This window comes from Canis lupus, chromosome 6 (assembly GCF_011100685.1).
Source record: "Canis lupus familiaris isolate Mischka breed German Shepherd chromosome 6, alternate assembly UU_Cfam_GSD_1.0, whole genome shotgun sequence".
Taxonomy (NCBI): domain Eukaryota; kingdom Metazoa; phylum Chordata; class Mammalia; order Carnivora; family Canidae; genus Canis; species Canis lupus.
This window is the reverse complement of record NC_049227.1, coordinates 25,484,828-25,502,517: the sequence shown is the minus strand read 5'-3', so window position 1 is coordinate 25,502,517 and position 17,690 is coordinate 25,484,828. Positions and strand designations below refer to the sequence as shown.

Sequence of the window (17,690 nt, the reverse complement as noted above, 5' to 3'; positions counted from 1 at the left end):
AAACAAACAAACAAACAAACAAAACCACAACTCTTTTTTTTTTTAAGATTTTATTTATTTATTCATGAGAGACACACACAGAGAGAGGCAGAGACATAGACAGAGGGAGAAGCAGGCCCCTCATAGGGAGCCCAAACTGGGATCACGCCCTGAGCCAAATGCAGATGCTCAACTGCTGAGCCACTCAGGTGTCCCTAAAAAATCTCTTCTATTTATTAAGCACCTGTCATGTGGTAGGTATGTAGTCTCATGTATTTCCCTCAACAAGGAGGATGCTTTTAGCTTCATTTTAAAGATATGGAAATTGACAGAGAAATTAACTGCACACAGCTGGAAAGTCCAGCGGATCTTAAATCCAGATTTTCATCAAACTCCCCTTCTTGCAGGAGAGCATTTACTATGATTGGAAAGAGTAGATGAAGCTAAAAGTGTAATAGTGTAAAAGGATATGGATGTGTGTGTATGTGTGTATGTGATATACATAGTCAAATTTGAGGAAGGCAATTACACAGTAAATTTAAAATCTTACAGGAGTGAGGTACCTGGGTGGCTTAGTTGGTTAGGCATCTGCCTTTGGCTCAGGTTATGATCCTGGGGTCCTGGATCGAGCCCTGCATCAGGCTCCTTGTTCAGTGGGGAGTCTGCTTCTCCCTCTACCTCCACTGCTCCCCCTGCTTGTGTTCTCTGTCTCTCTCTCTCTGTCAAATAAATAAATAAAATCTTAAAAAATAAAATCCTATAAGAGCAAGGCAGGGAACATAAGTGAGAGAAGTAGGCCAGGTACATACTTATATAAAAGTCTGTTCTAGGGGTACAATAGGGAAAGGTGGAGACCGCAGTGAGCTGGATAGCACAAGCGCCATATAAAGGAGGTTCTGGCTACTTGGTTCTAGGCACTTGGCAACAGTCAGAGAGAGCTCAGTTTTTCCAGCCTTTAAAATTTTCCAAGACTCATGAGAAATCTGAACTTTTATGAGATTGTCTCTGAATGTTAATAGGCAAGGTGCTGCTTTTTAAGAAAACCTACAACAGGCTTCTTTCACATTCTGAGAGGTCTGAGTTTCTGGTTGGTTATCAGCTGTTGGCTGGCTATGACACCCAGTCCAGGCCTCTTCAGAAGGTTATCTGAGGGTGGTTGAGAAGGATGTTAACCAGCATGTATCAGACTAACATTTTGAGGAAAGCATTCAGTGCTTACAGTGATTAAGGGGGGGAAAAAGTCCTCTTATTACTTCTGGCCAGAAGGTCTAACTTTGAGAAGATCCAAGAGGCAAACCACCATTTTCTTCCTCCCTTCCATAAGTTCTCTCTGCCCATTTTCAGGATGTCCTTGGAGTCTCCACCTCAATCTTGGGGGCATTATTCTCATCCTCCTGCTGTACCCTGGGTCATTAGACTTGAATGCAGTCACGGTGACAATGTCCCTCTACCATGCTGGCCAGAACTCAATTCTGTTCATTTGTCAAATGACAGCACTGAAGGTGACCCTTTTCCTCTTGTCCAGACACTTGCTTTCTCTCTGTTCAGGACTCTTGCAACTGACAGCTGGATCATTAGCAGGACTTGCCCACTGCCACAACCAAGATGATAGCTCTCTGTTGTGCTGTGGGCGCTCTGCCACAGTGCCCGGAGAGCCAGGCACAGACGTCCTTGATATCTGAGGACATTGTTAGTTTGCTCATTTCACTTGTCTGATGCTGTTTTATTTGGAGACTGAGGTGATGGTGGATGGGGTAGGAGTAGGACTGCAGAAGCTGTGAACATGACCCTTGACCTACACTCCTGCTGTGTGCCAGTCACTGCATTGGGCACTTCACAGGTATTGCTCACTCTCTCCTACTGGAGCCCAGGGATCATTCATGCTACAACAGCTTCCACTTCTTGCAGCTTTCCTCCTAACCCACCTTCTATCTGTGTGTTTTTTTTTTTTTTCTCACGTTAGCCAGAAAGACCTTTGTAAAACTCAGATTAGGTCATGTCAGCTGCTTAAAAGCCTCCCATCTCTTCTTAGAATGAAATCCAGATTCCACACTGTAGACCAAAAGGCCCCCATAGTCCAGCCGTGTCCACCTCTTCCCCTCATCTCTTGCCACTTTGCCTCTTGCTCATCATATTCCAGCCACACAAGTCTGCCTTCACTCCAGCTCATCACCCCTGAGCTATTACCCTGGTGGGTCCCTCTGCCTGGGATGCCCTTCCCCTGTGCCTCCTGTGGCCAGCTCCTTCCCATCATTCCATTCTCAGTGCAAACATCTGCTCTTTGGAGAGCTCCATCCTGCCACCCTATCTGATGTAGTTCCTTATCGCCTTATCATGCTGTTTTCCTGATAGCATTATCAGTATCTCAAATAGTGTTGTTTATGCATCTGTTTACTTGTTTACTGCTTGTCTCTGCAGTAGAGTGTATGCCTGTGCAGGCAATCTTTGTTTTTCCTCCAATGCCTTCCTAAAAGGGGTGCCACATATATGTGCTAAATGAATAAACTTGATGTTATCACCCCCATTGTCAGATGAGGGAACTGAGGCTCCAGAAAAGGTAAATATGAGCTCACAACCTCATGACTAGCAAAGTTGCAATGCTGGGACTCGAACTCTCAGATATGCCTAATTCCTAAGCCAAGTGTTACTTTCCTGATGCCTTCTGGCGAGGACAGGTGGTGTTCTGGAAGGGTCCTGGATGTGGAAGGTGGACATGATGTGGGGACCAGGCTCTGTGAAGGTCGAGAGTGTGGGCCTGCGATTCCTTTAAGGAATGCCTATCCCTACCCTCTTCATGGCACTGGCCTCTCTTGAGGTCTTTCTCTAATCACTGCTCCATTTTGCCACCTTCCAGGGAAGCCACTGCTTTTTGTTCAAGAGGCAGATGATGGTTCTTGTCAGCAGCTCTGTGGAGCTGAACTGTGGTGGTGAGGCCAGGAATGCTAAAAGCAGAGGGCAGTAGCCAGAACAGAATCACCAGGCCATTCTATACCTTTGACTGTGGGAGGAGAGAGAGAGAGAGAGAGAGAGAGCGAGCACATGCATGTGTCTGTGTATGTCTCCCTGTGGGGGTCTGTCTGTCTGTGCATGTCTGTTTGTGTCTATGTCTGTGTATGTCTGTGTGTGGATACGTCTGTGTGTGCATGTGTGTGCATACACCTCTGTATGTTGGTGTGTGTGTGTGTGTGTGTGTGTGTGTGCCTCTGTGTGTGGGTCTGTGGAGAGTCCTTCCTGTGAAGTGATGTGGCTGATAGTTTTCACTGCACTTAGCTGAAAACGGTAAGAACGTCTTTGGTAGAAAAGCAATTGCCCCAGGTCTTCAGCTGCCAAAAATCTGGCAAATGAGAGGCTAAAGAAAATAAGTTGCTGGTGATTACCAGCAGTTAAAAGGAGTCAACACTGTAGAATGTTGTCCCAATTCAGGGTCACTTGGTGTGGTTTCTACAAAGCTCTGGCTTCCTGTTTCCTCTGCTTGCATCTCACGCCCTGTTTTCCTCCTGTCCTCAGACTGCCTTTTGGAGCTCTAGACTCATCCTCTGTCTGTTCTGCTATGTGGCACCAGTCCCCTCTTGCCTAAGAGTCATTGCAAAGCCTGTCCCCCTCGCTTCTTCCATTCTTTCCTTCCTCAGCCTTCTGGTTCCAGTTGTTTCTCTTGAGGGAGCTTTCCCTGGCTTCCCCATGGGCAAGTTCCCCCTGAAAAGCTCCCCTATCACCATGTGCCTCTCCTTAATGTTCATTTTACACATGACTATTTACATTTATTCAGGTTTGTGATCATGCTGGTCTTCCTCATGCACATGCAAACAGGGGTGGGTCTTTTCAGGTTTGCCATGAGCCTAACACAGCCTAGTATTTGATAGTGCCAGGCACATGGATAGATGGATGGATGGATGGATGGATGGATGGATGGATGGATGGATGGACAGCTGGATGGTTGGAAGGATGGATGGATGGATGGATACTGGCTGGAAGGGCAGATGGATGGATGGGTGGGCACTTGATGGGATGAGCACTGGGTGTTATTCTGTATGTTGGCAAATTGAACACCAATAAAAAATAAATTTATTATTAAAAAAATAAATGCAGATGCAGCTGTCTCATTGTACTTTCTGGTTTCTTGTCTCTCTCTCTCTCTCTCTTTTTTTTTTTGCTATGGAGCAAAATGAAAACATATTTCAGTTAAAAGTCCCAACTCTCAGTGTAGTTCAGCTGGTCACGACCTTTACTCAAGAGAAGACCAAGTCATTCAGCTTTCACTTGCTGGAAAAGCAAAGATCCTGGCTTATCCACACAGAGATGTTCCCTCACTTTGAATCCCACCAGGATCCAAGGTAATCACATCCTTCCCACACCCTGACCATCCCTTCTTTACATTTCCCTTAGTGAGGGTAGAGATGGAAGGGTTATCCCTCTTACAATAGTCAAAGTACACTGGTTTCAGAATCTAAAAGATATGGGGTCAGGGACACACCTGGTTAACCATGTAACCTTGGGGGAAATTCCTTGTCCTCTGTAGGGCCTCAGTTTCTATATTAAGAGCATTGTACTAGCTTAGGGCTTCCCAGATGGTAGTGATTGGCCAACCAATGTTATGATTTTTGCCATTTTCTTGTGTTCCCTGTACTTTCATTTACTTAACATTTTGTTTTAAAGTGATTTGCCAGGACGCCTGGGTGGCTCAGTGGTTTAGCGCCTGCCTTTGGCCCAGGGCGTGATCCTGGGGTCCCAGGATCAAGTCCCACATCGGGGTCCCTGAATGAAGCCTGCTTCTCCCTCTGCCTATGTCTCTGCCTGTCTTTCTCTGTGTCTCTCATGAATAAATAAATACTTTTTTAAAAAAAGTGATTTGCCCTTTTCTCCCCTGAATTTATACCTTATATAATACTGCTGTCCAATATAAATGCAATGTGAGCCACATATACAATCTCAATTTTTCTAGCAGCCACATTAACAAAATAAGAATAAACAAGTGAAATTAATTTTAAGAATATATTTTATTTAACTGTATTCATCTCAAATGTAATCAATATAAATTATTAGTGAGATGTTTAATTTTTTTCATATTAAATGTCCAAAGTCTGGCATGTATTTTACATTCTGGGCACATTTCTCTTTGGATGCTAAATTTTTCAGTGGAAATCTTTGATCTCTGTTTAGATGTCATAAAATACACAGTTGAAAAGACTAGATTCATATACCCAAGTTGTTCCAAGTATACAGTTATTTTTCAATAACTGAATTGAGTATCAAGGCTTAATTGTAAATTAACTGAAGTGCAATCAGATAAAAAAATCAGTTCCTAAGTTGTGCTCATATCAAGTGCTCAATAGACACATGAAGCTGGGGGTCTCTATATTGGACAGCATGGACATATAGCAACCCTGAATAACAAACCCACCCGTCTCTGTTGTAAGCAGAAGATATTCTTAAAAATAAATACAATGACAATACAAGGGCAACAGGGGCAGCCTGGGCAGCTCAGCAGTTTAGTGCCGCCTTCAGCCTGGGGCGTGATCCTGGAGACCTGGGATCGAGTCCCATGTCGGGCTCCCTGCATGGAGCCTGCTTCTCCCTCTGCCTGTGTCTCTGCCTCTCTCTCTCACTCTCTGTGTCTCTCATGAATAAATAAATAAAATCTTTAAAAAAATACAAGGGCAACATTAAATTTTAGTTAGATACCGAGCCCTACGCCTGCTCTGTTAAAAAGGCAGATTTAGTACACATGAAAAGGTGTTAAAGACACTAGTACCAAGATGAGACTTTCTGTTTGACAGAATCAGAAGGCCTGAGAAAACTGAAAAGGGATTTAATGATGATACAGCCTTGTACCACCTAAAATAATCCCACATAAAACAACAATAACAACAAGTCCCTTCCCCAAATCTAGATGATTACTCTGAGCTCTAAGATTCCACAGCCTGTTTTTCCTTTACTCCTATCACTTTAATTCCTCGGGAGACCACTAGCAGTGTGATTTTGTAAAGAAAGGAACCAGGTAAGGGTTGGGAAAGTGAGTTCTGGTTTCAACTCTGCCATTCCTAGCATTGCAACTTTGGGTCAAGTCTCAAGTTTTCCTCCTGTTATAAAATGATGGTGCTTGCACACATCATAAAACAGCAGCCACAGAGTGGCAGACACTGGGGCCCCTGCTGGCCATGCATTGCTTCATTTTCTCCATACCATACACCCTGTGAAAACAGTACTGTTATACCCATTCTGCAGAGAGGAATACTGAGGCCCAGAGAGGTTCAAGCAACTTGTCAGAACCCCACCTATAGGAAGTCATGAGCCCGGGATTTGGATCCAGGTCAGTGGGGACCATGAGCCCACATCCTAATACACCATGCCGTCAGTTTTAAGGGGTCTTCCATTTACAAAAACATGGTGGATCTGTGTTCCAGGACATTGTCAACATGCAATTTGTGGTTACTACTTGGAGCTCTGTCTTTCAGTTATGCCAAATCCCTGGTTTCTTGAATTGGCATGCTTTTAAAAAAATTTAGCCACGTATCTATTTGGGTCTCCATCTCCTTTATTTCTTGCTCTTCCCCCCTCACATCTTGCTTTTATTCTCTACCCACTGTGACCCCCTTGGCATTTCTTGGTGCTTCTTGAAGCTTTACCCACTCTGGAGTTTGTGAATTGGCAGCCTGGTGGGCTGTATCAAGCCTGCAGATATGTTTGGTTTGGCACATGCAGTGCTGGCTCACAGAGTGTTTTTTAAAATTTTTGAATTAGTTGCCAACACTGAAACATTGGGATATTTCACATAAAAATCTGGATTCCTAGATTTTTGGAAGAATTTGGCAATACTAGAGTGGCTGGAGAGCTGAGTGATGGTGGCACTTTGTAACCTCCCCCTTTCTAACCTCCCTATTGTGTGTCACTCCCATCCCTCATGACCTAGCCCAAGTGTCAATTGTCAGCTGCCATTGTGTTTGGGCTGCCATTTTCTTATAATAAGGGGACAGAAGTACCAAGTATCACTGTCAATTTCTAGCTATGTGACTGTGGGTACCTCAACATTCTCATCTGAAAAATGGGCATGATAACTACATATGCCTCAAAGGGTAATTGGAAGAGTTAAATGAGTTAGTGCTTTTAAAATGCTTTGAAGAATCCCTAGCACATAGAAATTACAACATATGTGTTAGCAGTTGTTCAGAGGAAAGTGCAGTGGTTTTGGTACATATGATATCTCTACCACTGAGGGAAAATTAGACCAAAAGAGCCATGTACTTTCAAAAAACAGCAAGGAAGCAAGATTCTTTAGGTAATTGAAACATTTCTTAAAACCGGGCCACTGTGTGCATTTATACTATTTGACTGCCCCTAGCAGGTATTTGAATTCGAGACGCCTGTGCTCTTCTGCCCCCAGCATTTCATGGTACCCTCTGCAGGGCTGGCATCTCCTATCAGCATTGCCCTCATAGTTCAGATCACATGGAGGTTCAGTGGCAGGGTCTGTATTCACTTCCCCACTTCTGTTCATGAGCTTGGCTGTAGGGTGCTTGCTGGGTGTTTGTCAGACCTTTTATCAACTTTAGTTGAAGAAGGTTTCATGTTCTGGACTAACAGTATTTCTGGAAGTTTCACTAAACCACAGACAACTGAGAGGTACAAATTCCTTAGGCTTATGTTAGAATAGATCACTTAATCCTTTGGATAATTCTTTCCTAGTTTTCCAGGGTAAAAAGTTTCATTCCTGGTGGGTGCACTTTGAGTGGAATTGTGCATTTTTGGAAAAGACCCATATATAAAGTAATGTGTGGCTTAGGGAGATTTACAAGGCATGTTGACCTGTCAAGCAATAAAAACAATGCGACCTACTATTTATTGAACTCCCACAATGTTTGAGGGATTGTGAGAAGCCTTTGCATATTTTATTTTGGATTACCACCACAACAATGCAGAGTACAGAAGGTTAATAACATTTACCGAATCTTACTCTATATGAGAGCAAACGTGCCAGGAATGGTGCTAAGCATTTTTACAATTTCATTTGATCCTCACAACTATACCATGCGATAGGTATTATTATGATCCCATCTCATTGATGAAGCTGAGACGCAGAGAGGGTGAGAAATTTGCCCAAGGTCACAGACGAGTGGGTAGGGGAGCTAGGATTCAAACCTAGGCAGCTTGACATTAGAGACCTCTTGCTTAAAACTGCTGACCTTGGTTGACTGTTTTCTTACAAATGAAAACTGAGGCTCAGAGAGGTGAAGTATCATATCTGAGATCACATCGCAAACTCGGGTAAGATACAGGATCCAAATCCATGTCCATTCAGTTCCAATGCAATGCATTTTATACTCAGCCTCAAAAGCAGAAATGACACATGGGATCACTACAAGAATCATGCAGAGGCAAGGACAACAAAGCTACTGGTCTGGACCCCAGCCCAAGGCCCAGCCCAGCCAGCCTCCCCCATAGCTACTTCATTGGTCTGTGCTTATGTCCCAACTAAGGGCCGTGTCTCCAACTGAGTTATATAAGCAGAGCCCAGCTCTCCCAGGTCTTTGACAGACCCACCGGCAAATTACTGCCAGAGCTAAGCCTGGAATCTAGGACTCTTCATGCAGTGCTCTTTCTCTATGTTTTAAAAGGGATCCTAAGGCCAAATGTGCATAAAGAGGGGCCATACAAGTTACAGAGGACAGTTCAGTACAGCATGTAGGGACTTTCACATTAGAGTGCCCATGTGCTTTTGAAAGGAGCAGCCATTAAATAAATTATGGTACAAACACACAATGAAATACTATGCAGTTTCATAAAAGAATGAAAAGTTTTCAATATACCATTACGGTTGATTAATATACTAAGGGAAAAAGAGCAAGACAGAGGACAATGTGTACAATCTGCTCATTTTGAGGAGAGTAAAAAGAAAGAAGAGTCAAAATCCTCTATTCATACTTGGCTTGTGTATATACTAAAATACTCTGAAAGAACAAATAAGGAACCAAGATACTGATGAGCTAGTTACCTGTGTGGTGGTGATGATGAGTAGATTTGGGAATTGGCGAGCAGGGGAAAGGAATGGTAGGGAGATTTTGCAATGTGTGCCTTTTTATATTTTTAGGTTTTTGAATAATATGAATGTCATTACCTATTTAATGTGCGTGCGCGTGCACACACACACACACACACGCACCACACAAAAGCAACTGTGTAGGAAAGCAGCCTTATTCCTCAGCCACAGCCAGTATTCTCGGAATATAAGCCAAATGTTAGTTCTTCTATTTTTTCAAGGGAACATAGAAATCTACTATTTTTAAATCTAAATTTTAGTTTCAAATTGTTCATTGCTAATATATAGAGATACAATAGGGTATTGTATTAATAATGTGTCCTGCAAACATGCTGAACTCACTTATTAGTTCTTAGGAGGTTTTTTTTTTTTTTTTTTTGTGGAGTCTTTGTGATTTTCTCTGAAGGCAATTATATCATCTGTGAATAGAAACAGTTTAATTTCTTCCTTCCAGTATACCTTTCATTTCTTTTTCTTGCCTGGCTAGGAACTTCCAGTAAGCTGTTGAATCAGAGTAGCAAGAGCAGATATTCTTGCCTTTCTCCAGATCTTAGAGGGAAAATATTCCATCTTTCACCATTTAATGTGCTATCAGCTACACGTTACTAATTGATGCTCTTTATCAGGTTAAAGAAGTTCTCTCTCTATTCCTAGTTTGGTAAATTTTTATCACAAATGGATGTTGAATTTTGTCAAATACTTTTTTTTTTTGCATCTATTGAAAAGATCATATGGATTTCCTTTTTTGGGTTTTTTAATATGGTGGATCACACTGAACAATTTTCAAATGTTGAACTAGCCTTGCATTCCTGGAATAAATCCAACTTTGTCTTGGTTTATTATTATTCTTATATATTCCTGAGTTAGATTTGGTCATATTTTGTTGAGGATTGTGTGTGTGTGTGTTCATGGGGAATATTAATCACTTAATCTTGGCCAAAAGGCTGAGAAGCAATATGGGGAAAATTAATCAGTAGTTTTCTTGAAATGTCTGGTTTGGTATTAGGGTAAAGCTGGTGTCATAAAACAAGTTGAAATATTTTTCTAATTTTTATTTATTTAAAGATTTTATTCATTTATTCATGAGAGACAGAGAGAGGCAGAGACCTAGGCAGAGGAAGAAGCAGGCTTCCTGCAGGGAGCCCAATGTGGGACTTGATCCCAGGATCCCAGGATCATGCCCTGAGTTGAAGGCAGATGCTCAACCACTGAGCCACCCAGGGGTCTCTTTTCCTAATTTTTATGAAAAAAAAATTACTTGTAGAGAGCTTACTATGTGGTAGGCAGTGTGTTAAATGAATAACCCACTGAATCCTCACAGCAACGCTGTGAGGTATGTGCCATTATTGCCATCATCCCATTTTACAGATGGGGAAACTGAGGCACAGAATAGTTAAAGCCACTTGCCTAAAGTCACATAGCTTATAAGTAGCAACTCCAGGACTCAGACTCCCGAGATCTATCGCCAGACCTTATACTCTTAACCTGTTTACTAGATTTTATTGAAAGAGGTTTACCGGTGAATGAGAACACATCTGGAGGGCTCAGTCCAGCTGACAGGTCACCATCTTCCCATCCCTGGTTAACAACAATTGTGACTCCTGTGTATCACAGCACTGACTATCTGCCAGGTGACAAGACTTATCACCTCCATCCTGCACCGATCCTCACAGGCAGATATTACCTGTGCTTTCTCCTCGTTACTGGCTCCCCTACTGGCAGTTGCAGAAATGCTCCTATCTGCTGGGCGGCATGTGGTTTCAGGCTATCATCTTCCTTACCTTGTCTCCTTTAACATCTCTGGTGCCTTTTAGAAGGTAAAATTTTAAAACTATCTTTCAAATCTCAGTTTAATTTCACTCTGCTTCTTCCTTATCAGCCAGGCTCACCCGTCCTCCCTGCCGTTCTCTTCCCCCAGGCATCAGGCTCATCTCTTCCTCCTGCACTGCCTTCTGCTTTGCACTGTTTTGTCCCAGTTGGCCCCATCAGTGTCCCCAACTCTACCTTGTTAGCTTGGCTGGCTTATTGTATGCATTTCTGAAAAGTTAGAAACATCTTGCTTACTTAAAAGGAGGAGAAAAGAGAGTTTTAGGGACAGCTGGGACACCAATTTTTTCCACTGAGTACACAGCACAAAGAACTGAAGTTAGTTAAAAGAACTTTCTGGCAATAATTAAGGTGCTGTGGTGCAATCGAAAGTGTTTACGTGCTGGCTTGACTGTGTGACTACAGACAAGATGCTCTACTTCTCTGAATCTCAGTTTGCCCATCTGTAAAATGGGTTCAGGGACAAGTACAGGTCATAGGGATGTGGTGGGGATTAAGTGCAATGATCTAAGCATTTAATATAGAAAAAGATCTAGTGTGGAGAAGGCACTAATAAGGGCTTTCCTCAGTCCAGGCACTGTGCTAGGCCATTTTATATAGACAGTCTTATTTAATATACACTATTTCTTTACCCCCCTTTTTATAGATGGGGAAAATTGTGGTACAGAAAGATTAAGAATTCTTAAGTGGCAGAGCTCTCTCTGCTTCACATTAGGACGCCCTGGGACCCACTCCAGACCAGTTAAGGTAGACTGTCTGGGGCCATTCCTAGAAGTTGGGTATTGGACCACATGACTTTTCCTAAGCTCTTCTTTTCAGTCTAGAGACTGAAGGTAGTAAGAAACATCTGTGCTTTATCCTAGTTACTGGCTCCCCTATTGTCAAACACTCAGCCACTCCCTATCCACCCCCTGGTTCCCACCCATGTTTTCAACCACCCCTGTGAGAATTTGGAAATGGAGTGAGTCCACTGCCAGGAAAAGTGATTCAATTAAAATCTCAGTTTTCAACAATATTACCAAGCCCTGTGGTCTATTACTTCACACCCAACATAGCTGTGCATCCCGGTCAGTAGCAGGGTAATGAGGGTTTGCTAATTGCTGGTGGCTGGGGGTGGGGAGGGGAATACTGTAGTGAGCTCAGCAGGAGTAAGGAAGGCGCTAAGCTAAGTGCTTTTCTTGTGGCTCCCAGACCCTTCTCTGGCTCGCATGCCAAGTAGTACCCCTTCACTCCTTACAACCAAATCAGCTTTGCGAAGACCACAACTACAGCACCACAGCAGCAATCCGTGTGTGTCAGGCACTGAGCTGAGTGCTTAACTTGCACCATCATCTCCATAAATATTCTTATTTCTCACCATCATTCCAGGAGGTAGCTGCTGTCCTAATGCCTATTTTACAGATGTGGAAACTGAGGCACAGAGACATAGAAGGTCCACATGTTAACACTCAGCTCTGCTTCATTCTACAAGCCGCATCCTTATTTACAAGGACATACTTGCCTGCCCTGATGGTTGTAAGAGAATGACTTAAGGATTTTACCTTTGAACCACCTGGCAAGCCATTAACAAAACCATTATCCACCCATGGTCTTCCTGCAAGCCTGGCCTCTTCAGTCATCCTTTTCCAGAATCCTTGGTCCTTCTGCATCTACCACAAGCTCTACTTGTGAGCTCCTTGAATGCAGGGCCTGTACTTTAGGGGTCCCTGTGTCCTTTCGGCACCTCTTTAGCACTGGGCACACAGTAGGTGGTCACAACCCTTAGTTGAGCATAAGAACCCATCAAAGCCTTCCCAGTTCTCATCCCGATCCCTCCCTCTTATAAGTCTCCAAATTCCGGGCTCAGCCTTGATGAGCCTGTGCCTACCACTGCCCGGCACACAATAGGTACCAATGCTATAGGTCAAGAAGGCCCTAGCTGGCATCGGAGTTATGCTGTGGGGATGTGAGGTACCTCCACCTTGAGGTGTTTGAAGTTCTGAGCTTTGCTGTGTTCTGCTCATCCTCATGTTCCTGCTCTGGACCCTTAGAACCTCCCCGTGTCTTTAGGTCTCTGGCCCTTAAAGGGTTTTCAGCAGAAAAACCTGAGAGGTTAGCTACTTTAGTGGGCAGAGGAAGTGGGCGGTGAAGGTGGAGGGGGTCAGGCTAATTCTGATGTGAGAGCTGAAAAGAAAAGGGTGCCTGTCACTTCTCTGGTTCAGCAAGTGTCACCAATAACCAACCTTCTCAAAAACTCACTCACCATAAGAGAGCTTTGGGAGAGGCTCAGGAGGGCTGTCAGGGGGAGGTAGGGGGCTGGACTGGAATCAATTCCTACTCAAGGTAATTATAGGACACGTGCTGCTGCCCCAGCAGGGTGAATCAGAGGCTGAGCATCTCTCCCAGGGCAGCCAGAACGATTAGTTAGTAATAAAAACCTCATCACTCGCTGGGGGAGAGGTTCAGTGATTGTAAACTTATGCTTTCTGTGCCTGCCAAAATTTGGGAGGGGGGATTTATTTAAACAACCTTATCAGGGGGGCCTGACCACCAAGTTGAATGTGTTGAAGAGGAAATCTCAGCAAACCTCTCAGAAATCCAGCTCCCAGGTTCCCAGGATCCTAGGATGCGGAATGACAGGGTAGATGATGCTGTGATTCTAGGCTGTATGTTGGATTTTTTTTCTTTTCTTTCTGCTTCCTTTTGTCCCTCTCTCATCTGTCTGCAAGTGATCTTTAGGAATCTTTCTGCCACCCAGACTGTCTCAGGGATGATTCGGAAGAAGGGTTTATCTCCAGCTAGAACCCCAGGAAGCCCCTCCTCCTCTCCCCCAAACAGCAAGCACCCCTCCCCCCCAGCCCCCAGCAGCTCAGCTCTCTTCAGGAATTCAACACAAGTCTCAGCCACACTTTAGAGAGGACGTTAAGATGTGGGACCAGCTAGACATCCGCAGCAGTCACGGGCTGCCCAGGGTGGATGCACAGGGAAGCCAAGACAGGGGGCAAGGCATGTCCTCAAGGAGACTGTGACCCCCTGAAGTGGCGGCCTCAAGTGTGTCTCTAGACCCTTGGCCTGGCCAGGCCTGGTCCCAGAACCACGCTGACTCTTTTTAGCCTGCTTAGAGACCCGTTCCTCGCTTAGAGGGTCACAGCAAGGGCTCATCCCTTGCTCCATCCCACAGGCGCCAGAGAAAGAGTGCTGGGCATCAGATCCTCTAGCTTCACCTCGAATCAGGCAGGGGACACACGGTGGGGCAGAGGGGCGGAGGTTTCCTCCCGCTGGGGTGGACGTTGGGGAGGGGGGCGACAGGCGAAGTGAAGCTCCCACTAAGCCATCTGTCGGGACGTGCAGTCAAGTCACACACACAGCCCCCCACTGGACACCCTCAGGGACGTGGAACCCTTCAGATGCGCATGCAAATACTCCAATCCACAGGCACACTCACAGCCACCCATACTCACACCATGCCCATCAGCTGCCACGCACGCTCGTCTCACACACACACACACACACACACACACACACACAGGGACAGACGACAGTCTCCTCCAGGCCACAACAACTTCCTTTCCACCCTCCAGGTCTCTAAATGTCCGCAGTTGCCCTTAAGCCTTAAACTTTTTCCGAGGGGGCGCCAGGGATCGCAGGGCGAGGATAACCAGGCCCGGGGGTCTGGGCAGGGCTGTTCGGCGCTCGGGGCTCCCGCACGCTCCTCACCTGGTAAACCGAGGCACAGCAGGAGGCTGTAGTAGACCACGGGCACGAAGCCCAAGCCGCAGACCGAGCCGGGGGACCAGGACAGCGAGCTGTTGGCGGCGAGGTGGGCGTGCGTGTGCTCCATGAGCTCGCCCCTCGCTGCCCCCGTCTCCGCGCCCGGCCTGGCCGCCCCGCTCTGGACGCCGGCTCGGCGGCGGCGGCGGCGGAGCAGCAGCTGGAGCAGCGGCGCCTTCTCCCCGCAGGACTTGCTTCCACCCTCGGCCGGGCTCCGGGCTCCGCTCTGCGCGCTCCGCACCTGCCCGCCGGGAGTCCTCGCACGGCCCTGGCGCGGGGCGCGGGGCGCGGGGACTCGGCAGGGGCTCCCAGCGCCGGCGGGTGCACCTCCCACCTCGGACCCGCTCGGCTCCCGCCTCGGAGACCCGGAGCTGGGACGCTGCTTCCCGCAGCCAATCAGCGGCAGCCTGGACGCGGCGGAGGCTGGGGCGGAGGGGTGGGGGGGCGGGGGGCGGCTGGACGGGAGGAGGGGTCCCAGCTTGCTTCTCCCAGCTCCGGTTTCCGAGGAGGAGTGGCACTCGGGAACCCCCGAGGGAGACCGGGTGGGAACCCGCCACCCCTTCCCCACCCGCGGTGGGAGGGGTGTGGTGTGGGTGGGACCTGCTTCTCCCGCAGCGGCTCTACTCCTCCAGCGTGTCCTCACTTTGCCTTTCTTGACTCTGCCCCCAGCCTCTTCTGGTCCCCCTGGCTGGCCAGTGCTCCGAGTCCCTCCCGTCCCTCTCCGCGTGGAGGGCTCTCCACGTAGGGCATGGCGGGGGGAGCTGTGGGAGCGGGGAGCGGGGAGCGGGGATGCTCAGGGGTTGTGGGTTCTCCGGGGCCAGAGCATCTGCACTTGAAAGGGAGGGTGCGCGTGTCTCAGGGCGTGTGTTGACTCTGGGCAAGAGGAGAGGTGGCCTGTCCCTGAGTGCAGCGCCTTCGAGGGGGTTGCGGGCTGGCTAAGAGAAGCCCCCTACACGGGTACCTTCTGTCAGGAATCAGGATGTTGCAACCATTCACACACACACACTGCCCCACACTTACACAGAAACACACAATACCCAGTCATGTGGGCGCACTCACACACTCACATGAGGAGGCCCTTTCTCATCCCTCACCCAGACACGTGAAAACACAGGAGTACCCTTATCAATATGCACAAAGACCACACTCACATCACATCCCAGACACACACAATGACATCCCGGATGTCACGTGGGCATCATCTGGGGGTGGTCTAGTGTTTGAAAGTTGTGTGAAGTACAGGAGAGGTAGCAGGTGGCACCTAGGCAATCTTGGAGAGTTGGGGTGAATGAATGAGCACCCCGTTTTTTTCCCTCAGTGTAGGAGGGTGGGCAGTTCCTGGTGCAGCTCTTCTAGAGGCCACAACAGATTTGGGGAAGGAGAAAAATCTGGGGCTCAAGACAGCATGTGTGAGAATTAGATTCATTTCCAGGGGTGGGCTGTAGCTGCTGCCAGTCAATGCAAGAGCATGTGATGAGCTCAGAGGAGCCGAAGACCCATTTCTGTTCTGCCTCCCCCTACCCCTCTACATCCGTTTCTGGGGAGAAGAAACTGGCTGGGCTTTCCCCAGACTCTTGCTGGTCTCCCAAGTTGGAGGAGATCCTTGCTTTTCACTCCCAGCAAGGGGCATGTGTCCATTCCCCATCATTGTTGTAGCTCCCCACCACAAGCATTGGGGGTGGGGGCAACTCCAAAGCAGCCAGGGCCAGGCACTCTGCATAAGGGATCTGCTGGGTCTGGCTGGGTCTGTGGTGAACAGGGAAGCTTGTGCCCCCCTAAATGGACAGATTATTACAAAAAGTCATGTGGACCCAGGGAGCACAGGCCTGATATCCCAAGCCAAGGGATAGCCCAATATTGAAATTTTGTTGTGAACTCTCTCATTTAAATGTGACTACCCTAAACAAAAACAAAACAAAAACTACACTGTGTTGATAAATAAAGCAGTATCATTGCAGAAGTTCAATAAATAATGGTTCAAAACCCTATAGATTAGATGTGTCTGCAGGCCACAGAACTTAGATGAGAAGCTGGGGCTAAGAGGGGGAGTGTATATGGTTTGACAAAGTTCCCAATCTATTCAGGGATCTCTCAACATTGTGAATCAAGGATAATGCCTCAGGGCTTTTGCACTGACTGTTCCCTCTGTCTGGAGTGCTCTTTTTTTCCAGAAAGCTGTATTAACCTGCCTCTTCACCTTCTTCGAGTCTTTCCCAAACAATCCTATTTAAAATTGAAATCTCCATGCCTATCCTCCAAAATACTCACTTCCTCTGCCCCTCCCCTGCTTAACTTTTCTCCATGGTACTCAGCTCCATGATCATACCATGTTTAATTAGTTTGTTTCTTATGTTGCCCCTCTTAGAAAGGCAGGGCCTTTTGTCTGTTCTGTTCACAGTTGCATCACCAGCTTCTGCACTGTGGCTATATGTTGCAGACTCTCAATAAACATTGAAAGAATGAAAGGCCCCAGCACCCATTGACAGGGCATGCAGGGCATAGGGAGAGGAGTTTATTTTTGCTAGTTTTTGCAGGCCAGAGTGTCAGAATGTGGGATGCTGTGAGGGTTGGGGGGCATAGTCTCAGGTTTAGCATGTAATTATCATGTCTGACTAGCCACTCTAAAATTATTTGTGTGGTTTGGATTCTGGGGAGCTAATTAGAAACTCTTTATAGGGATCCCTGGGTGGCGCAGCGGTTTAGTGCCTGCCTTTGGCCCAGGGCGCGATCCTGGAGACCCGGGATTGAATCCCATGTCAGGCTCCCGGTGCATGGAGCCTGCTTCTCCCTCTGCCTATGTCTCTGCCTCTCTCTCTCTCTCTGTGTGACTATCATAAATAAATGAAAAAAAATTTAAAAAAAAGACTTAAAAAAAAAAAGAAACTCTTTATAAAACTAGAAACTTGGCTGGGCAGAACAGGGCTACATAGGGAATCTTGATGAACTGTATTTTTTTCTGAGCCTCTAAGTCCCCATCTGTAAAATGGGGGTGAAAGAAACCAGGTATGCATTGTTCTGGAGATACTGAAAGGGAAGCGTGGACATAGAGAGATGGAAACAGTGCAGACTGTCATGTGGATTTGGATAGGCTCCTCTGCTAGCT

At 46.5% G+C, this 17,690-nt stretch overlaps 1 protein-coding gene across 1 annotated transcript in view; it reads right to left on the bottom strand.

Moving 5' to 3' along the window:
* GPR139 (G protein-coupled receptor 139) overlaps nt 1–14,657 on the bottom strand; it is a 40,148-nt gene extending 25,491 nt beyond the window's left edge. The window contains exon 1 of the mRNA XM_038538870.1: nt 14,534–14,657. Within this exon, the coding sequence (XP_038394798.1) occupies nt 14,534–14,657 (124 nt within the window). The remainder of the gene's footprint in view (nt 1–14,533) is intronic.
* Nucleotides 14,658–17,690: the final 3,033 nt, after the last annotated feature.